At 30.7% G+C, this 23514-nt stretch overlaps 5 protein-coding genes across 5 annotated transcripts; 4 read left to right on the top strand and 1 right to left on the bottom strand.

Moving 5' to 3' along the window:
* The first annotated feature begins 1830 nt into the window (after nucleotides 1–1830).
* On the top strand, nucleotides 1831–6676 carry LOC124498834 (uncharacterized). The gene is made up of 5 exons (XM_075731091.1): nucleotides 1831–2329; nucleotides 2422–3202; nucleotides 3286–3470; nucleotides 3532–5013; nucleotides 5072–6676. The coding sequence occupies exons 1-5, from the start codon at nucleotides 2207–2209 to the stop codon at nucleotides 6215–6217; spliced, it is 3717 nt and encodes a 1238-aa protein (XP_075587206.1). The 5' UTR covers nucleotides 1831–2206; the 3' UTR covers nucleotides 6218–6676.
* On the bottom strand, nucleotides 6551–8462 carry LOC124499801 (uncharacterized). Its single transcript, XM_047063774.2, has 3 exons — nucleotides 7889–8462; nucleotides 7007–7806; nucleotides 6551–6936 (listed from the first exon to the last, which is right to left on the bottom strand). Exons 1-3 carry the CDS (start codon nucleotides 8013–8015, stop codon nucleotides 6706–6708), a joined length of 1158 nt encoding a protein of 385 aa, XP_046919730.2. The 5' UTR covers nucleotides 8016–8462; the 3' UTR covers nucleotides 6551–6705.
* A 1548-nt stretch (nucleotides 8463–10010) lies between these two features.
* On the top strand, nucleotides 10011–11123 carry LOC124500089 (endonuclease G, mitochondrial). Its single transcript, XM_047064123.2, has one exon. The coding sequence runs from the start codon at nucleotides 10058–10060 to the stop codon at nucleotides 11015–11017; it is 960 nt and encodes a 319-aa protein (XP_046920079.2). The 5' UTR covers nucleotides 10011–10057; the 3' UTR covers nucleotides 11018–11123.
* A 144-nt stretch (nucleotides 11124–11267) lies between these two features.
* Nucleotides 11268–14905, top strand: LOC124499432 (mucolipin-3). Its single transcript, XM_075731092.1, has 5 exons — nucleotides 11268–11461; nucleotides 11529–12695; nucleotides 12755–12860; nucleotides 12925–13443; nucleotides 13517–14905. The coding sequence occupies exons 2-5, from the start codon at nucleotides 11832–11834 to the stop codon at nucleotides 14704–14706; spliced, it is 2679 nt and encodes an 892-aa protein (XP_075587207.1). The 5' UTR covers nucleotides 11268–11461; nucleotides 11529–11831; the 3' UTR covers nucleotides 14707–14905.
* Nucleotides 14906–15936: 1031 nt separating this feature from the next.
* On the top strand, nucleotides 15937–23389 carry LOC124498762 (glutamyl aminopeptidase). The gene is made up of 9 exons (XM_075731089.1): nucleotides 15937–16140; nucleotides 16198–16318; nucleotides 16400–16469; nucleotides 18617–19871; nucleotides 19971–20711; nucleotides 20798–21407; nucleotides 21466–21607; nucleotides 21667–22336; nucleotides 22401–23389. Exons 4-9 carry the CDS (start codon nucleotides 18638–18640, stop codon nucleotides 23225–23227), a joined length of 4224 nt encoding a protein of 1407 aa, XP_075587204.1. The 5' UTR covers nucleotides 15937–16140; nucleotides 16198–16318; nucleotides 16400–16469; nucleotides 18617–18637; the 3' UTR covers nucleotides 23228–23389.
* Nucleotides 23390–23514: the final 125 nt, after the last annotated feature.

The following is a 23514-nucleotide window of genomic DNA, read 5'->3' as shown; positions in this document are numbered from 1 at the left end:
AGTGGCAGCAATGAGCAAAAACTAAAAAAAAAAAATGTAAAATGATGACCAATCATCCAACACCTGGGGTGCCTGGAACAAACATCATAAACACGCATATGGACGCATGTGATAATTTTCGTTTAATAAGCATGGGTTATTATTTTCAAAAAGAAAAACAAAAAAAAAATGAATTTGTCACCAAAAAAACGACGACGACATTTCACTTTCTTTGTTGTTGTTGTTGTTGTCTGTTTTCTGTTATTTTGAATTCAACATTTTAATCAAATCCAACTTTTTTTTTCATTTAGATAAAATAAATTTATTCCATAAACACCACACACACACACGCACACAGTGGAAAAGAAAATTCCAATCTTTAGTACATCATTTGTTTCAACAACAAAGATTCTAGATAAGATTCTAGATTTTGCTTGAATCAACCAAACAAGCGAATGTGTGTGTGTGTGTGTGTGTGTGGTAGAGAAAGTTTATCTTGAATGAAATTCGGGCAACATAATGCCATCAATGATGATGATGATGATTATGATTTAGTCAATTTTTTATCTAACTAGAAGCTTGAAATTTGTCAACTTGAGTGTGTGTGTGTTTAAAGAGATTTTCTTCGTTGTTTGTATTTCGTTTTTTTTGTTTTGTTTTGTTTTGTCTGTGTGAATCACAAACACACTCATCGCAAACAATCGGTCAATGTGTTTGTAAGTGCCATTCACATTAAATGTGATTATGATTATGATGATGAATGAATGAATGAATGAATGGTCAACACATAGTTGAAAAAAAGCCGGCTATATCTACATAATCAACAATTGTATTTGTGAATGTTAATGATTATTTTTTTTTGTATCCAATCGATCAATTATACGAATCAATAAAATTCAAGTTTTGTTTTGTTTTGTTTTTCTGGTCACTCCTAACACCAAGCGGAAAATTTTTTCAAAAAAAAAAAATTTCCGAAAATATTCTCGAAAAAAATATTTCCGAAAAATTTACCAGAAAAAAAAATTCAAATGAAATTGAAGCGGTGACAAATTTTTTTTTCTTGATAAATTTCATCTGAAACAGATGAAAAAGAGAAAGTAATGATAATTTTAATAATCAACAATCCAGAAGAACACACACACACACACAGACAAAGCGAGAGAGAGAGAGAATGCAATTTGTATTTACAGTAAAAAAACAACAACAACAACAACAACAATCTACAAACTACAGAGAAAACAATTGTGTTGTGATGATGATGATGATGATGATGATGATAATATAAACGCGACATTTGTCTTGTCATATTCTCAGAGATATCTCATTATATCAATTTTTTTTCACAATTCATCTAAAAAAGCCAAAAGAGAGAGAGAGAGAGAGATGGAGAGAATTGGCCAGAGAGAAAAAATTAAATTATTTCATCTTTCTATGAATGAAAAAGATGAATATCATCATCATCATCATCATCACCATTATTGTTTATGGATGGATTTCTTTTTCTTTTAATTTGGAGTATAAAAACAAATGTGTTTTTTTTTCATTTTCATTTTCATTTGACCATTGTCGTTGTCGTTGTCGTTGTTGTTGATTTAAAAGTGTTATAATATCGTGGATTTCCTTGTCGTTTTTTTTTGGTACAAACTGGAATAAAAAAAATGAAATTTATCATTCAAATTTAAATTGATGATTTATGATCATTTGAGTTGATCATCATCATCATCATCATCATAATTCTTAAACCCTTTGTTTGTTTGTTTTGTTTTGTTTTTTTTTCTTTGTAAGTGCATTTTTCTCATGATAATCGGCTTTATCAATTTTTTTTTTGGAAATTTATCAATCAATTGATTCGATTACGAATTTGATTGTTTCATCAATAATTTTGTGTGTGTGTGTGTGTGCGTGGATTGTGTTTGAAACGACCGACCGCATAATTAATTCGCTAAACGACCGATCAATCAATAAAATGAGCATAATGAACATCATTATAGCGATGATGATGGTGCTGTGGATCTATTAATGACGACGAGAGAAAAAAATTTTTTTTTGTGTGTCAACTTTAAAGGAATTATATCATTGTCTACCATTCTGTAGTCAACAACAAAAAGGGTGATATTTTTTCATAGTTAATCAAAATCAGAATATATAAATATAGGCGACTAAATCAGAGAAAAAAAAAGAATCAAGAAAAAAGGACAAAAACACCGAAAAAACACACACAAACACAATGGCCATACAACAACGTCATTGTCAGTCAATATTCATCTGTTTGATTTTTTCATTCATTACAAGTCATTTGTTGATTGCACATGATTGTAATGGTAATGAACATCGTTATTCACGATTATGGGTAGGTTTGAATATTGAGATTTTTTTTCTGTTTTTCTGTTTTTTTTTTTGATGATTTTTGATGATCCATTAAATGAATCAATTTGTCAATAGTGGTATGAAGTTAAAAATAATGGAACCAATTCGACTACTAGCGTCAATTATAATCATACAGTGCCATCACCATTATTATTATTGAATTCATCGAAATTATCAATCATGAATTATGACAAACAACAGCGGCAGCCACAGCATTTTGGTCTAACCGATAATGAACTTATGACGCAGGCGTCAAAATTAAGTTCAAAAATGACCAGAATTATGGTACCAACAGCTACAACAACCATTAACACCGCTAACAACAACAACGTTATCAATTCAAATGGCCATATTAATAATAATGATCATCATCATCATTATCATGATGTTATTCATTTACAACAACAGCAGCAATTATTGAATCAAAATCTGAATACAATAAGTACACGATTTGATGATGATGTAAATGAAAATGGATCACAATTATTTCAGCAACAACCACAGCAACAAATTTTTCAATTTAAAAAAGAAACTGAACCTGAAAATGTATTAATCAACGCCACCACTATCAATAATAATGTTAATAATGGCCAGGAAAAACCGGCTGCATCAAATAGTCGTCCATTTTTTCAATCACCATCATCATCATTTGGTACACATCAATCATTGTTTAATGGATTCATCCAACAACAACAACAACAACAACAACAGCAACGACAACGATTTTTACCACAATTCCGGCAGCACCAGCAGCAGCAGCAGCAACACCTGTTAAATCCAACACAACCACAGCATAGTTATTCGGATCGTATATGGAATTTTTTCGATACAAACATTAATCGTGGAATGAATAATCGTAAGTTTTTTTCTCTCTTTTATTTGATCCATTTTATTTCAGTTATTTTTTTTCATGGTGAAAAAAAATACTACAAAAAATAGAACGACCAAAAAGTTGGAGAACTTTCGATCAACAACAACAACAACAACAAAATCAAGAACTGAATGATAGTGGTTCAATCAATAGTATTGTCGATTCTTATATTGAAAAATTAATGAAACGTAATCAATTACGTTCCAATTCATCATCATCCGCATCGACTACAAACATGAAAAATTCAAAATCAGTAAGTTGATTTAATTAAATTTGAAAATTTTGATAAATTTCCATTTTTTTTTTGTCTCAAGCAAAAAGACGACAATAACAGCAGCAATACATTGAGTTTGAATATGAATCGGAAAAAAAATCCAGAAGAAAAAGAAAAATTCCGCAAACTAATACAGACTATATTTGATAATACACCGAGAAAAAGTTTTAATTATGGTTCCGCTAGTGGTTTCGATGATGATGATGACGACGACAACGATAACGATGAACAACAAATGATACATCAGCAAAAAAATGATTCAACTAGTGACGAAGATTCGTTCATGACAAATGATGGTGATCAAAATGAAACAAATGGCAATAAAGTTGATGAAAATGTTACTGATAATCATCACGATGGTGATGAGGATATTGTTGATAAAATCGTGGACAATAATGATGATGTAGAAGTGGATACGGATTCTGATTCCGATTCTGATGATTTAACTAATGATGACGATGATGATGATGATGAGGACGAACCACGAGAAGCTGCCGGAAGATTGATTAAAAAAGAGCCGAAAATTGAACAATCATCCATTTTGAATCCAGATGATGATGATGAAGTGGATAATCAATATTTACGAAATAATAATACAACTAACCGAGAACAATTTGGTGCACGTAAAACAATTCAAAGGAAAACAACCACTGCTGGCAATTCATCAATTGTTCGACAACAAAAACGTCATAATCATCATCATCATCATAATTTAACAGCACCAGCAAAGAAAAAATTTTTATTCAATAATCGGAATTCATTTCAAACTACTACACCACCATCATCTAGTTCAATTATGATGACGACGACAACAGAAAATCCGTTGATTATTGTTGACAGTGATACGACAGTGATACCAACGAAAATAGATGATGGTGATGGTGTCGATATTAGTGGCGAAATGGATGAATCATTAAATTTAAGTGATGAAAATTTTGTTGGTCTCGAGGAATTGAATCTAAATAGTTTGGATAATCAGACAATAACAACAACAACAACAACAACAACAACAAATCAAACACCAACAATTGATGAAGATGATGATGATGAAAATCTTAAAAATCAATTAATCAGAAAACGTAAACCACAACATGTTGGTAAATGGATGGATGCTGAAACATTTGAATTAAGAAATGATGATGATAATGACGATGATGATGATGACGATGAAAATGAAGATGACGCTGATGATCACCATAAACTGTCTGTATCTACAAAATCACCACCTGTTGTTGATATTGATTTTAAACCAGTGGTTAGAAAACCAGTAATGTTGGGAAAAGATCATTTTCTTATTAGTACAAACAATAAACATCGATTATCGAATAATTTACCGCGTTTTATAAGACAAAATAAACCGACAACTATAACAAATGATGAATCAATGATACAATTGGAACATACATTACCCGGTATGCCTGGTGAAGATTATCCTGTATTCAGTTCAATACCACGTACACGTTTCAATTGTCTTGATCATAAATGGCCTGGTTATTATGCTGATATCGATACACATTGTCAGGTATTTGATTGATTATCGGTAAATTGATTTATTATTATTTTTTTTTTTACCAAACAAGGTATTCCATATATGTCAATCTGGTGGACGTAAAAATTCATTTCTTTGTCCAAATGGTACAATGTTTAATCAACGATTATTCATTTGTGATTGGTGGCATAATGTACAATGTGATGAACAAGCCGAACATTATGAATTGAATGCACAGATTTATAATGATGATCAACATAATTGGGATTCAATACGTTTGAAAACGGTTACGGGCAAAGTGATTGAATCAAAACCAAAATCACAGCCATTAAGAGTTAGTATTAGACGTATGGCTTTATTGGACAATATTGACAATAGTACTGATGATCAATCAACGACAACAACTGCATTGGATTTGATTGATAATCAAACAACAACAACAACAACAACAGAATTACCGACAACAACGACAATGAAATCAACATTTAAAACAACAGAATCACCTTTGTTCATTACAGAATCATCATTACCATTTGGTGCAAGACATACAAAATTTCGTCATCAAACCAGTAAATTAAAAAATTTGGATAGAAAATCTTTATCTTTATTACAGGAACGTGAACAAACAACAACAACAACAGCTTCACCAATAACAGCGGTAACAACAACATCGACAGCTGCAACGACGATAATGGCAACAATAAGACAGCCAATACAACAACAACGGAAATATAGTGGTGTCAAAGGCGGAGGAAATGGTCGTGGAAATGTTAATGGTGAATTGTCAAAATTTAGTCGTGTTATACAGGAACATAAAGCTAAATCATCATTGTCGATTGCCAATCAATGGAATAATCATCATTTTCATCAACAAAAACCACAACTACAACAACAACAACAAAAACAGAAACTGAAACAAAAACAAAAACAACAAATTCATTCACCAGCAAAAATATCCGATAATAATAATGTGGCAACAAAATTTACACGACATAAATTTGCCCATCAAAGTCAATTGACTAGGACAACACAGCTTCCACAATTATTATCAACATCATCGATATTGACCAATGGCCATTCATCATCATCATCATCATCGAAATCATCATCACCGAAATCATCATCACCAAAATCATTACGTTTTCAATCATCACCAACAATGATGATAATGTCGTCTTTGATAACACCGGCACCAATGCGAATATCAACACGTCCGGGTAAATATTATCGTACTTGAAACACACAAATACATCATCATCATCAGCGTCAGCATCTAAATTTTGGAATAAATTTTTTTTCGGTTTTAATTCAAAACACAGCCACCAGACACACAATTTTAGAAAATTGTTCACTCATCAATCATTATTTTATCGTTCATCATGTTATTTTTTTTTTAATTCAAAAATCTTTTTACACATTTTTACTCTTTTTCCATTGTCCAAAACAAAACAAAAAAACATACACCGATCGTTGATTGATCAAATATTGATTGATTGATAATCGATCATCATTCATTCATTCATCAATATCATTGATTGATTTTGGTTTGATCAAGAAAAAAAACACACAAAATTTTTTTTTTGTTGAGTATAGAAAACATAAATTGAAAATTTTAATTTTTTTTTCTTTAATTTTTAAATAATTTATATTTTTTTTAACAAGAAAAAAAAACGAAACATTTCATTTATTATCAGATAATAATATTTTGTTCAATTTATGGGATTCTCAATTTGTTGTTGTTGTTGTTGTTGTTTGGATCGATTCATCATCACTGGATAAATGTATCGTCGATGGAAATGTTGTTGTGGTGGTTGTTTGTTGTTGTTGTTGTTGTTGTTTCGATGGCCGTTGTTCCAATAATGTGATTAAACAGCATGCAATTCTTATACCAGAATTGCCAGTAATTTTACTAGCTGCATTTGTATTTCTACCATAATCATCACGACCATTGTGAATCTAAATGATAGCGAAAAAAAACATTGGTTTAACTCGCTAAAAATGAAATGAAAGAAAAATGAACACTTACAACAATTGTACGATTAATAATACAATGTTCATCATTTGGATTAAGGCTTAGATTTGTGAATTGTAAATTGTCCATACTAACCACACCTTGTTGATCGGCATAAATATTACCCAAATCGCCTAGATGACGTATTGAATCAGTCGGTCCACCATGTGTCATATTCAATGGATTATAATGATTACCGACTGATTGACAATCATATGATAGATCAGATCCTTCATGGATATGCATACCAAATGCAAAAGTTTTGTTTTTCGTACCAACAGCTTCGTTTAATGTTGTTGTCGTTGTCGTTGTTGTTGTTGTTGTTACCGCATTACAATCACTATTATTCAGTTTCAGACTAGCAACATTAGTTTCAGTAGTAGTTGAATCGCAACCAACTTTAAAACCTTGTAATCGTATCTGCATGTTAATAATTGCAGGATTTGTAGCTATTTGTTGTGTGAGATAAATTTCACCATGAATATCCTGTTGATTCAATAATGCTAAATGACGATTTGGACGCATATGACAGGTAGCCGCCATTATACCGGTTGATTCAAAATTATCATCATTTTGTGATTGGATTGATTGATGATGATGGTGATGATCGCTTTCATGTTGTTGTAGCCGATTGATTAGAATCGATTGATCATCATCACGGTAATTATGATGATGATGATGATGATGTTGATGCTGCCATTGTTGTATTTCCTTGACAATTGTTTCGATTCTAATTAATCGATCATTTAATGATGATAAATCCGTCAATAATTTGTTTAAACTTTTATCCAATCCTGTTGCATTATTAGATGATTCTATATATTGGATTCATGAATTTTTGACAATGAAATTGATTTTATTTAAAAGAAAATATTTCGAAAGACACACATTGATTACCATTGTTTTGTTGATCATCCGATATAGCGAACGTTGAATTGGTCATTATGGTTGTTGTGATCATAATCATGACCACAATGGTTGTGGACATCATCATATGATTAATTGTTGTTGTTGTTGTTGTCATATTTTATGAATGAAAATTTTACGATTTCAATTAATTCATCAATATTTGAACGGATTTGGAATCGTCGACATCGATCGTCATGTTGATAATAATAATTGAAAGTTTATTGATTGATTGAATGTTTACACAATTCAATTTCATAGCGTGAACTATATTTTAAAAAAATGTCAATTTGGCAATGGCCATGAGTGAGCCCACTTTTTTTTGCTTGTTTTGACCAATTTCCCACCCATCTTTTTATTGATTGATTGATTGATTAATTGATCGGCCCATTTTTTTATTGATTGGTTGAAATAACTGCAGTTACAATGTGTGTGTGTGTGTGTTATAGTCGAACGTACCCCAAATTTTTTTTTTTATTTGGGGAAAAACCATTTATTCCAATGAATTGTCTCGTTCACAAATCAATTTACCACAATTCTGGTTTTTTTTCCGATTGTTGCATATGATATTTTGATGGTCATCAACAATGATGATGGTGGTTATTTTAATTTGATTATTATCAATGTCAATTTACAATGGAAAATTATTACAAATTATTATTATTTAGTGCAACTACATCTACTCTGTCGGTCTGTGATGATGATGATTAATTGTGAATAAATATCGAATTTCACTTTAATTTGAATGGTAAATCAATTAAATAATCAATTGGAGACGATTAAATTGATTTGATTATCAATCAAATCACTTCGATTTTTTTTCTTTTTTTTTTTTTGATTTCATTCAATAATCCTTAAAGAGTGTAATAAATTATTGAGGCGGAAAAACCAATCATTACATGAGGTTATGGCTCCCGGTATCTGTTGTGTGAGTGAGTGCGTTTGTGCTTGTTTTCAGTGCAGGGAATTTTCCACATTTTCGATTTGAAGAACCCGCTAAAAAAAAAATTAAAATTGTCATGACAAATCCTGTGCAATGATGATGATAATCAGGCTGACTGCGAATCAGGAGGTTGCAGGTTCTCTCTCTCTCTCTCTCTCTCTCTCTCTCTCTCTCTCTCTCTCTCTCTCTCTCTCTCTCTCTCTCTCTCTCTCTAGCATCACTAGATGATACATTGTGATAAATATATCTTTTTAATACCAACAAATAAAATAATACCAAACCTTGGTAAAAAGATAGTTTTCTATTACAAGTAGTAAATTACAACGACAAAAACATATATGAATTATAAAATATAAAATTAACAATGATTTTCATTACAAGTCTGGTTGTTAACAAATTGTGTTGTGTATGTAATATGTGTGTGTATTATGTATTTACATGTTGATGATGCTAACATAGATGATAATTTACTTGTACCATCATAATTGTATTGGCGAAAATTGGAATCAAATGTTTGGAATTTATACACTGGATTCTTTTGACAAAATGGGCCAGTTGTCTAATTGGATATTATCGTTTCTTTCATTCGAATTGAAAGAAATTTGTATTATTCATCTCGACAAAAACGATAGTTAATCCAATGAAAGACCAAAATATTTGTGGTACACAATAATTTACACGGAATTTTTTGGATTTGGAACTGCATTTTTATCAGACAAATCGAAACGTTGCGTCTCGTAAGCGAATGAGTGTGCGAATGTTAATGTGCTCGACAACGACGGTTGAAGACGGTTGAAAAATGTGCTAACACAAAATGAAGAAAAAATTTGTACAGCGTGAGTAGCGCCAATTGTGAAGGAGAAGCATGTGCAAAAGTAAAGAAATAAAGAAATTCTACTTTCACTTTACATTCTTCACCCTCATATGAAGAGACTATTTTAATGAACCGATTTGTCTGGGTTGAAATAGAATGTGTGTGTGTGTGTGTGTGTGTGAGACTGTGGGCATTTTAATACCTTTTTCCCTTTCTATTTCCAATACTTCTCCTTCTTTTCTTTTGTCAATTTTTCAATCACAATGGAAGCATAGAAATGTGTGTTAAAATGTTTTTTTTTTATACAATTAAACGACTAGCAAGGTATGAACACAGAGCAAAAAAAAGTCATCGTTCTCAAATGGATTTGGATTGAAATTAAAGTGATCTGCTTTTATTCATAATGAATACATCTGGTAAACTATTCATCAATAATCGACGATTATGGTCATGGATGCGTGCCAGTGTTTTATCGATTGGTGCATTCAGTATTGGTGTATACTATGAAAGAAAATGTCATCTTTATGCTGATGTTGTTGCACCTGGACCAACAACAACAACAACAACGTTAAACATTGGTACACATGGTGATGATGTTATCGATTCACCGAAACCATCGTTACATGGTTCTGGTTCAAGTAACAATCATATGGCACAGATTAGCCGTTTTGGTTTTCCATCAATGGATTCATTACGTTCATATAGAAATTTTTTATTAAGTTATGATCGTAGAAATCGTATTGCTAATTGGGTATTAGAATATGTTACAAATGATGATCTAAATGCTGATGATTATAACCGTAAAGGTATTGAATTTCGTGAAGATCAATCATTTCATCGTTATTTTCGTTCAACAAATCAAGATTATAAAGGATCTGGTTATGATCGTGGCCATTTAGCTGCGGCTGGTAATTATCGTAATAATCCTGAACACATTAAAGAAACCTATGTATTATCCAATATTGCACCGCAAATTGGTCGTGGTTTTAATCGTGATAAATGGAATGATCTAGAAAAATATTGTCGTCGTAAAATACGTGAATTAAAATCATCATCAGGTTTATGGATCTGTACTGGTCCATTATATTTGCCACAAAAAGATGCCGTATCTGGTAAAAAATTCATCCATTATGAAGTGATTGGTCATAATCATGTTTCAGTACCGACACATTTTTTCAAAGTTCTACTATATCCTGGCCATAATGGTCAATGGTTTATGGAATGTTTTCTAATGCCTAATCAGATAATCAATGATAAAACATCCATACATTCATATCGTGTTGATCCAGAAATAATTGAACGATCAGCTGGTATTTTATTATTCAATCAAATTCCTCGCCATCAATTACGTATTAATCCATAAATCTCATCATGTCATCAATTTTAGGATTTTATATTTTCATATAATTGCATGGTAATATCATCATCATAATAATAAAATTCCGACAATTTTTTTTTTTGCACCATAACTTGATATAATTGTGAATTGTATGAATCAATCATATGAAATATTTATAAACAACTTGTAACGTATGAAAACACATCTCACATGACATGCATAGAGACATGCGTCGTATTTTTGTCATGAAATTTTACCATTCTCTTTTTTTGTTTTTGTTATTGTTGTTGTTGTCAATGACAAGTAAAAAAAAAAAAAAAATAACAGAAGGCAAACTAAAAACAAAAAAAAAAAATAATGATGAAAATAGAAACAAAGACAAATACAAAGACGAATGCAAAAGGCAATTTGTGATTCCTAAATGATAATTCTAATGATGATGATGATGATGATGATGAAAATCATTCGGTATGAGGTTTTTGCTGCGCATTTTTTTGTTTGTTTGTTGGAAAATTTAATTTAATTTTTTTTTCAGATAAAAAAAAATATGTGGTCAAAGGTTCATTGGTTCAATTTCAAACCCTACTTTTTTTATCTTTGTGAACATTTTTTTTATGTTTACATTTGTGTTGTGTTGTGTAAACGATTTTGATTTGTATAAACATTTAATATGAATTAATCATCATTTATATTTATAATAGGAAGTGAACGAAATTCACCGTGTGTTCAATATCTATATATTTTTTTCGCTATTTTAATTCATCGATTGATTGTGAACTAGTTTGTTTGTTTTGTTTTCTTTGTCATTGATCTCTTCATTAGCAAGTCAAAAAAAAATATGGCCGAAAATATTCATGCATTCGTTTCAAATGGTCAACAAAAGAATTGCCAACACCATTCATTTAATAATCAAATTAATGATTCAATAAATGTTACTCATCAACAACAACAACAATCAATCGATAAAGATGTTAATCGATTAACTTATAATGGCGATAATGACGACGATGATGATGATGATATCGATATTATTGGCCGTAGTACAACAACAACAACAACAATGGCCAATTTAAATCTATCACCTTCACTACCGCAGCCATCATCATCATCACTATTGTCAACACACCAGCAACAACAACAACAACAATTACAAAATTCAATACGTTTACGAAATTCATCATCAGAATCATCATCGACGGCAACGCCAAATATAACCGCAGCAATATATAGTTATCATCGTCATCCAATGGCTACAATTAATCCAATAACAACAACGACACCAGTTTCACCGAATCATCAACAACAAAATCATTCATTGAATCAAATTTTTTTCAATTCACACATTACATCAACATCATCTGATCATCATCGAATTATTCATCAAAATTATTCATCTCAACAACAACAACAACAACAACCGTGTGGAAATACGAAAAATCTCAATTCAACAACAACAGCGGCGACGACGACGACGACGACCAATGAATGGTCAATCGATAGCAATACCGAACTGCAACAATATCGTAATCGTTTACGGCGACGTCTTCGTTATCATTTTATGTCACCGATTGATAAATGGAAAATTAAAGGACGTTTTCCATGGAAATTATTATTGCAAATAATTAAAATCATATTGGTCACAACACAGGTAATATTGTTCGGTAATAATACGGCTACAATTCGTTCTGTTGATCATGGCATGGTAAGTGTGATTTGTTTTTCAAATGAAATTTTAAAAAATTCTTGTCATCCACTCAACAGCTAATGACATTACATGATATTTTCCTGCTGAAATGGGATTCATCATTGGATCAACAATCGGTACCGCCAAATATTGGACCATATGCCGTTTATACTAAAAACGATAGTAAGTGAATTATTTGAAAATTGATGATACAAAAAAATCTGATCCATTTTGTTTTTCAAAAAAGTTTTTAGCCATATTGATTATGCAATTAAAAATTATGAAAATATAACAAATCTAGCGCTTGGTTCATTTGGTTATCGTTTGGATCATGTTCATTCGAATAATAGTCATAATAATCCTGATCAACCACATCAAAATAATCAATTATCACCAATAACAATCTGTTTTGAACGTTATGCAAATGTAACATTATCACCAACAACAAGTGAATATTATATTGATCAACGTATTGAACATCAATGTTTGAAAATTAAATCGCTTTATCCGCCTGGCTCAATGGAATGGAAAACATTTTCATTTGAACAATATCTATTACAGTATGCACCGGATCAATTACATTTTGAATCATTGATACATTTATCGATAAAATTTCCATTACGTGTCATTTTATTGAATACATTGGCCGCATTTAATATACCAAGATGTTATGATTTGAATTTAACCATTAATTTTAATAATCGACAACATTCAGGTGAAATTGCCATCACAATTGTATTGAATAAATTATTAATCAATTGTTATGGTAAGTTATTTTGTTTGTTTATGATACGAGAAAATTTTTTTTTTTGAAATTTCTTTTTTTTTACACACCACAGGTAATCTGAAAGCTTATAATCATGAAACAAAACTAGAACAGATAACCATCGTTATAAATATGATCGTATTGTTTCTTTGTTCAATGTCGTTGATATTATGTTTACGAACATTAATGAATTCACAATCATTGCGTAGAAAAACGAATCATTTTTTCAATATTGCCTATAAACGTAATTTGGATACACAATCTTCATTGCATTTTATTGATGGTTGGATTCTGATGATACTGTTCAATGATTGTCTATTAATTATTGGCACCATAATTAATTTACTGCGAAGATTTAATATGATTGGACCGAATCATGTGAATGCATTACATCCATTTGAATTGGATAGCCTATGTTCAGCATTGCTTGGTGTTGGTTTATTGCTAGTTTGGTTTGGCATACTACGATATTTGACATTTTTCGATCATTACAACATTCTTTTGGTGACAATCAAACGTTCATTATCAAGAGTTTTACGTTTCAGTTTATGTGTATTGATACTGTACGGTGGATTCTGTTTTAGTGGCTGGATCATACTTGGACCGTATCATTTTAAATTCTATACACTTGCACGTACCAGTGAATGTTTATTCGCATTGATGAATGGTGATGATGTTTTTGCAACGTTTGCCTATTTAGAACCAGCAATATCACCGTTTGTATGGTGGTTTTCTCGAATCTATCTTTATAGCTATGTTTTATTATTCATTTATGTTGTGCTCACCTTGTTCAGTTCTATATTGATGGATTCATATGACACAATCAAAGGTTATTATGCTAGTCGTTCAGATGAACAACGCATAATGCGTGTAGATTTTACATGGTCAAATGATCAATTATCAAAATTTTTATCGGCAATATTCAACGATGATGATTTTGATGATGATGATGGTAATCTAGACACATTATCTAGTTATCGTTTTAGTCTAATTCAAGATGATTATCATCAACAACATTTAAATGATGAATCATCACCAAATAATAATCATAATCATCATAATTGTTGTACAAATTGTTTAAATAATCATCGTCATAGATCATCATGTTGGCAATGGCCATTACAATTATTGTCAAATTTATTTCATCGACAATTTTTTCGTTTTAGTAATGATCGTCATCATCATCATTCATCATCATTATCATCTACGACAACAACAGATGGCGATACTGAACCATTAGCTAGATCGGAAATAATCAACTGAATGAAATGTATTGAGTCCAGGTGGATCATTTTAAATTGACGAAATTATATTTGTATATATTTAATATTTACTAATTGCTTATGTATTAAGAATTCACAAAACAAAACAAAAAAAAAATTCATTCACTTGCCACCATTTAATGCCTTTTCATTTCATTTTTTGCTTTTTTTTGACAATAAAAAAAAATTTATTTTAAAAATCACAATCGAACAAAAATATTCGGGTCGCTAATGTCAGTGTTCCATGTGTCATTTTGGTTGCACAATACCACCGACAACAACAACAACAACACTTGATCCAGTAATTACAATATTGGGTTACAAAGTGGTGAGAAAAAGCAAAAAAAAAGAAACCAGAAAAAAATGGCGTTCAAATATGATGGTCAAACATTACCAGAATGAATAACAACAACAACAACAACAACAACTATCCAATGGTCAACATAACATTGTGTAACGATATTTAATAACATTTTTTTTTGCATCATCATCATCATCATCATCTACATGAATCACCAATGTATTGTGTAATTATCTACATGGAAAGAATTGTCAAGTGTTTTTTTTCTCTTTTCGTTCGTTTGTTGTTCAAAGTACCATAATTCCATATGATTTTTTTTTGGGTTCTCTCTGTGTGTGTGTGTGTGTGCGTGTATAGATGTGCTTTATCATCATTGAAATTAAAAATAATGATGATAATCATTATTCCAGAGAGAGAGAGAGAGAGAGAGAGAGAGAGAGAGAGAGAGAGAGAGAGAGAGAGAGAGAGAGAGAGAAATAAAGTAGAAAAAAAAACAGTAACATTAATTAATATGAATGACTTTGAATATAATAATAATAATAAAAAAGATTTTTCTCTCCACTCACTAATTCGTTGATTCCATGATTTTTTTCATAATCATCGGCCATCATCAAAATGGAATTATCGTTTTGTAAAAAAATTTTTTTTTTAATCCATATTTTTGGTGTTTGTTTAGAGTTTGAAAATTTCAATTTTTTGTTTTTCAAATCGCCAAATCATTGTGTGTGTGTCTGTCAGTTTTTTTTTTGCAAATTTTACAGCTCAATGAGCTGTCATCAGTTTTTCCACTTACAAAAGCTTATATAGGCTTTATATTTTCATTTTCATTTTCATTTTCATTTTTTTGTTGTTTTCACTTTCATCATAATCAGATCTATTTTTAGCTTTTGATAATATGAAAAACAAAATGGACAAAAATTTTGTTTTTTTTTTGTTTGCTTCAACAAACACACACAGTTTTTTTTTTGGGCAATTCAATTCAACACAGTTTTTCCAGTTCCTGTTTTGCCATTGCTTGAATATGAAATTTTGATTCTAAAAAAAACGAATTAAACACTATATATATTTAATCGCTTGAATTTCATCATCATCGTGGTACAACAACAACAACAACAAAAAAAATCGAATCATGATGTATGTTGTCCATGTCTTGTGATTTTTCATTCTCAATTTTTTTTTCTGTTCGTTTAGATTAAATTTCAAAAAAAAAATGAGAAAAAATTTTTTTCCCAGAAAATTTTTTCTCATTTTTTTCCCCATTGTCTTGTTCCATTCACAATTCATCATCACATCTTATTTTATTCATTCAATGGTATGTGAAATAAATTAATTTTTTTTTCTCTTTGTTCAAAATGAAACCAAACACCCGATATTTTTTTTTTCAATTACACAGAATTGTTATCATAATAAAAAACCGAACAAACAAATAATAAAAAATTCACAACAATTGCAAACATTTACGGGTAATAATAAATGCAGCAATAATAAGAATATGACGGAAAGAATTCGATAGTAAAATTCAACATCGACAAAAATACCAGACAAATAATAATCGGTTTTGTTACACTCACTCACACACACACACACACACAGAATCGGTTACAGAATTTTTGTCCACAATTTAATCGATGATTGTCCATTTCGGCCCAATTTTTTTTTCTATTCGTATGTTGTATCAAGTCTAAAAAAAAAGAAATTGATTAAATGTGACCATAATAATAATCACAACGTATTATTACTGGTGTTGGCGGTGGCAATGGTGTTGGTGGTTATTAAAATGGGCCACAATTTTTTTTTGTTTTGTTTTTTGTTGTTGTTGTTTTGTTTTGTTTTTACTTTCCTATTCCATTGACACAATTTTCAAACATAAATAGAAGGAAAACGGAAATATCATGTGTGAATTGGTGGTGTGTTTCATTTTTTTTTTAAAACAATTTTTAGATCAAACCGAAAATAAAAATGTACCGATTTATTATCTAGTGCAAATAAATGAGCGACCAAAAAAAATAATAAAAAATAACACAACTATACCAATCTCAAGAGAATTTACTATATTTACATGTTAGAAATATGAAAGAATTTCTATGAATAAATGGATTTTTGGATATATGGAAAAAGAATTTCTCTTTTTTTTCTATCCAGATACAAAAACCAGAATATGATAAAAAAAAAAAGAAATCCAGACACACATAGTGAATTTGTGTGTGTGTTTGTGTGTATGGATAAAATCCATAGAGATCTATTGTCAAAAAATATGAAAATATGAAGAAAAAAAAAACATTCAATGATGAATGATTGCAAAACATTTTCTTCTTCTTCTTATTCTTCATCATTGCTAGTTCCATTCAAATAAACAAACTAAACACACACACAAACAGACATGTGAATAATTTTTTTTTTACTTGGATTCTCTCTTTTTTTTTTGTTCACAGAATAAAAATATGAAGCAATTTTCTTTGGTCTTTATCTCAGTTTGTTTGCTGCAAAGTTTTCTTTTTCTTTTTTTTTTTTTTTGCTTTTTCATTCATTCATTCAATTTTTCTCTACTTCAAAGTATGTATAGTTCAGTGTGTGTTTTTTTTTCTTTTCGTTTTAGTTTCATTTTTTTTCATTTATTCAGATTCAAAATCCATTTTTTTCCATTTAAAAGAACACCATTTTCGCTTGATGTGTCTGTGTGTGTTGATGTCATCAGTGTTAATAATCAATTTCCTCATTATTACAAATCACACACACACACACACACACACACACACACACACACACACACACACACATACCACAGATCAAAAGCATTCATCATCATCATCATCATCATCGTCGTCATTTATATATTATTTTCTAAGAAGAAGAAAAAAAAAGAACTTATTAAACATCAGGCAAAAATGACGACGATGATGATGATGATGATGACAAAAATTTTTTTCCATCATCATCATCATCATCATCCAAATCATCAGCCAAGAAAAAAAAATCATGTCCAGTAACAACAGAAACATCGGCAGCAGCAGCAGCAACAGCATCAATAGTACAATATTGACCAATCAATAATAATAATAAAATTTATGCTTCTTCCACATAGACAACGCATACACACACACACACACACAAACAAACACTGAGAGACACGCAAACATCAATTTTTCAAACTGAATAAATGTAAGTGTATCATTTTTATCCAGCTTACAACATTACTGCCATCATTTCAAATACATATAATTCTCGACAAACAAACAAACAAACAAACAAACAAACACGCATACACGATGCATATAGTATGATCGCGACAATTTTTTTTTTTTTTTTTTTTTTGAAAAAATCTATTTAATTGAACAATTTTTTTGGTGGCAAATGGACAAACATTAAACGTTCGATTCTTTCATTCGAATTCATTGATCTGTTCAGTTTTTTTTGTTGGTCATTAATTTTTTATTTCTTTTTTTTTCATTGTCCTTGTTGGTCAATGCGTATTTTTATTTACTGTTATTTGTGTTGTGTGTGTGTGTGTGTGCAAAAATCGATTTGTTCGATAATTGAATCAATTAATGATAAAAAGAAAACAAAACAAGCAAAAAAAAAAATTCATCTATTTGTCAACTAAATTATCTAGTACAACTGCAACAACAACAAAATGTCAATGGAACCTAATGATCATAGCGAGGAAATGATGACCAATTTATTATTAGAACAATGGCCAATCAATCATGATCCATTAATAACACCAACAACAACAACAACAACAGCTGCTGCTGAAGCATCACCAAAATCAAAAACGGAAATATTTGATTCATATGATGATAATAATAATAATGTGACAATGATGACAGCTACAATTAAATCAATGAATGACAATCATCATTTAGAACAACAATCGCAAAAACAATTAACAAAAGATGATGATCATCATCATCATCATCATCATGGTGGTGGTGGTAATCGCTGTAATCGTAATTCAAATAAGAAAAAAACAACATCCTCACGCACATCACCATCATCATCATCATCATCGTCATCTTCGTCTTCATCATCGTTAAATACAGCAACAAATGCAACCATTTTATCGACACCAACAACCAATAATAGTTTACCACCACAACTACCGACACAATCACAACGACCACCACCATCAAACCCAAATGATGATGATGTTGATGAGGAAGATTCAATAATTAAAATGATAATGATTGATAACACTAATGATCCAGAAACAATTAATAATCATCAAACACTACCACCAATACAACAATCATCATCATCATCATCATCGACAGGATGGTTTAATTATCTAACAACATCGATTCGTAATTTAATTACCAATTCAAATAATCAACAACGAAAACGACAACAACGACGACATATATCAGATTATACATATTATTATAATAATGTAAATAAAACAGACACGAATATAAATCATATGGATATCGATGTTAATGATGATAATAATCTACAAGAATTTATTACAATAGTCAATACAGCAGCAGCTGTAGATACAAATATCAATCAATCACCGCAAACAGCTGAATTGACTTTATATAATTCTACTCCTCAACAACAACAACAACAACAACCATCATCATCATCATCGATTCATCATCATCATCATGATGATGATAGTCGTCGTAATTCATTAATACCATTATCATCTGATACAATATCATCACCACCAGTTGTAGTAACAACAACAACATCATTACAACAACAACAACAGCAACAACAACAACAACAACAACAATCATCATCATCATCATTATTATTATCAATAAAATTTTGTCAAAATTTTCTCATCAAAATGGCCATTGCTGCATTCTTATTTATTGTATTGGCAGTAATATTTCAAAGTTTTTTTATACTGACATTTAAATGTAAAAAAAATAAGAAATTTTTTTATTGTTTTCTGTTTAATTCAACAAAATGTTTGACTTTTGTTTTGTTTTGTTTTTTTTCGAATATTTAATCCATAGGTGAAGATAGCAGTAAACATACTAATCATCCGAACAATGTATCAATACAATCAATTAATGGTAATGTATCCGGAAAGCAACCACCACCATCAACAACATATTATTGTGATCCAAACAGATCAATCACAATCAACAATAATTATGGACAACAATCATCAATGATTGATAATTCATCATCATCATCATCATCGTCTTTGTATTCGAATGATGAACAATTATTATCGAAATCTAATCATTATCAAGATACTGATAATGAACAATTTCCATGGCAAGATGTACGTCTACCTCGATTTATACAGCCAATACATTATGATATTTATATGCAACCAGATATTGATTCGTTGATCAATGAAGGAAATGTTTCCATACAAATAAAAGTGATGGAATGGACAGAATTTTTGATTATTCATGTAAAAAAATTAAACATTACAAACATATCATTATCATTATTATCAACACAAGTATTGAATAATCAATCAGAAATGATCAATATACGTAAATATAGTGAATGTATAAAATTAGAACAATTATACATTGAATTTGATCAACAATTACGACCAGATCATGAATATCGGTTATCGATTGGATTCTGGAAAAAAATTGAAGATCAATTAGAAGGTTTCTATGTTAGTAGTTATTATAATCAAAAACTACAACAAAAACGACATCTATTGACCACACATTTTGAACCAACATTAGCACGTTCAGCGTTTCCTTGTTTCGATGAACCAGCCATGAAAGGTAAATGAATGAAAAAATGGAAAATTTTCCACTTTTCATTTTTTTATCCATCTCTTTCTTTTCTTTTTTTTTCGCTCAAAATCTAGCATCATTTCAATTACAAATGATACATGATGAACAATATAATGCCTATTTTAATACGGAAAAAATAAATGAAAAACGTCTGATCATTGATAATGATGATGGAAATGGAAAAAAATCTGTGAAAATCATATCGATGTTTGAACCAACAGTACCGATGTCAACATATGTAATTGCATTTGTTGTTTGTGATTTTTCCTACGTACCTGGTGAGACAATAAATGGCATAAAAACCGGTGCACTGGTACCGATTGGTCAGGAACAGAATGCAATGTTTGCATTGAATGCAACGAAATTCATATTGGACTATTTTGAAGGATTCTTTAAGATTCCATATCCATTGAAAAAATTAGATCTTGTGGCCGTACCGGATTTTGGTGCCGGTGCCATGGAAAATTGGGGCCTGATCACTTTTCGTATGACAACATTATTGTATAATGAACGTGAATCTAGTAGCGAAGTAAAAGAACAGGTAGCGATTGTTGTTTCACATGAAATTGCTCATCAATGGTTTGGCAATCTGGTCACAATGAATTGGTGGAATGATCTATGGCTAAATGAAGGTTTTGCATCGTTTGTTGAAAATCTGGGTGTTGATTTCATACATCCAGAATGGTAAGTTATTCATTGAATGAATGAATCGATTAATTCAAATCATTATTCCTGGTTATAGGCGAATGTTGGATCAATTTGTCATATCAACATCACAGCATGCATTGGCATTGGATTCATTGTTTAGTTCACATCCAATCAATACAACAGTTGCAAATCCAGCTGATATTGAAGGAATGTTTGATTTGATTTCCTATAAAAAGGTAAATATTGAAAAAAAGTGAAAGAAACTCATTTTTTTCTTTTCTTTTTTTATTTCCAGGGATCATGTTTAATACGTATGATTGTAGATTTTCTTGGTTTGGAAAATTTACAACGTGGTTTAGAAAATTATCTGAATCGATATAAATTTGAAACGGCACGCACTAGTCAACTATGGGAATGTTTTTCCCGTGTTTCGGCCACATTACCAGTGAATGTATCAGCCATAATGGATACATGGATTTTCCAACAAGGATATCCGGTTATTATGGTTGAATGGAATTCAAATGGTACGGAAATTATAGTCAAACAACAACGTTTTATATCATCACTTAGTCCGGATGAATTTCAACAACAATTAAATGATAATAAATCCACAATGTTTGTGAATCAAACATGGATCGTTCCATTAACATTGATTACGCCGAAAATCGATCAAAACAACCACAATAATCAAGTATATTGGCTTAATTCCAGTGAACAACGAATCCAATTGGATCGGATGAAAAATCCATGGTTTAAATTAAATCGTAAACAAAGTGGTTTTTATCGTGTTAATTATGAACAATCAATTTGGCAACAATTAATTCGATTGCTTCATCAACAACAGCAAACATCGAACGGTAGACTTTCACCATCAGATCGTGCTGGATTAATTGATGATGCATTGTCATTGATGCGTAATGGTTATCTAGATGTTGCAATCGCAATGAATCTGACAAGATATCTAGGTAAGATGTTTTTTGTTTGTTTGTACGTCATTTATGGAGTGATTTGTTGATCTTTTTAAATTAGAAAATAATGAACAAGATTATGTACCATGGGAAACATTATTAACACATTTCGGAACATTCGACGGGATAATGCCGCAAAATCCACTGTTACATCGTTATATATTACGTCTTATATTGCCAATGGTAGAAAAACTTGATTGGAATGAAAGACCCGAGGATGGTATGTTTGAGAAAAAACTTCGTGCCATACTATTACGTGCGGCTGTTTATTATGGTCATCGATCATCCATCGATAAAGCGTCATATTATTTTCGCCGTTGGATGAACGATGCTGTTCCGGTTCCAGCGAATATACGAGATATTGTATATAGTGCCGGTATTGAATACGGTACTGATCGTGAATGGGATTATTGTTGGCATAAATATATCAATACAACTGTTGCATCGGAAAAACGATTATTACTAGGTGTGATTGGTTCTACACGTAATTATTATCTACTGTCCAAATATCTGGAATCATCATTGGATCGTACGAAAATCCGTACACAAGATATATATTTTGTCATACAAAATGTTGCTCGCAATCCAATTGGACGTGATATGGCATGGAAATTTGTTCGGTCAAATTGGCAACAAATTTTCGACATTTTTGGTATGGGTTCATTTGCATTGGATACAATTATATCGGAAACAACGTGGCATTTTTCCACACAATTTGATTATGATCAAGTGGATCAATATTTTCAACATGTACCGCTTGGATCCGGTAAATCGGCAGTGAAACAAAGTTTAGAAAAGATACATTCGAATATATTTTGGAAAAAATTTATTGAACCAAAATTGATTGATTGGTTACAGCGACAACAACAACAACAACAAGAAAAATGACCATTTTCCATAAATGATGATGTTCATGTCACCATGTTCATTGTACAAAATTGCTGTTAATAATATTATCAACCGAAAAAAAATTGTGTTATTGAATGGAATTTTTTGTTTTCGTTTTCGTTTTTTTGTGTTGATTACAAATTATTTAAGAAAAAAACAAAACAACGATTCTATGGCGCCATCTGTAGATCATTAGAATGGTGTTTAACAAGGATTTTTTTTTTTGATTTTTTGTTTTCGATACAATGTAACATAGCGGACGGACGCATGCGTTTTTTTCTGGTTTT

This window comes from Dermatophagoides farinae, chromosome 5, assembly GCF_024713945.1.
Source record: "Dermatophagoides farinae isolate YC_2012a chromosome 5, ASM2471394v1, whole genome shotgun sequence".
Taxonomy (NCBI): Eukaryota; Metazoa; Arthropoda; class Arachnida; order Sarcoptiformes; family Pyroglyphidae; genus Dermatophagoides; species Dermatophagoides farinae.
This window is presented reverse-complemented; position numbering and strand designations above follow the sequence as displayed.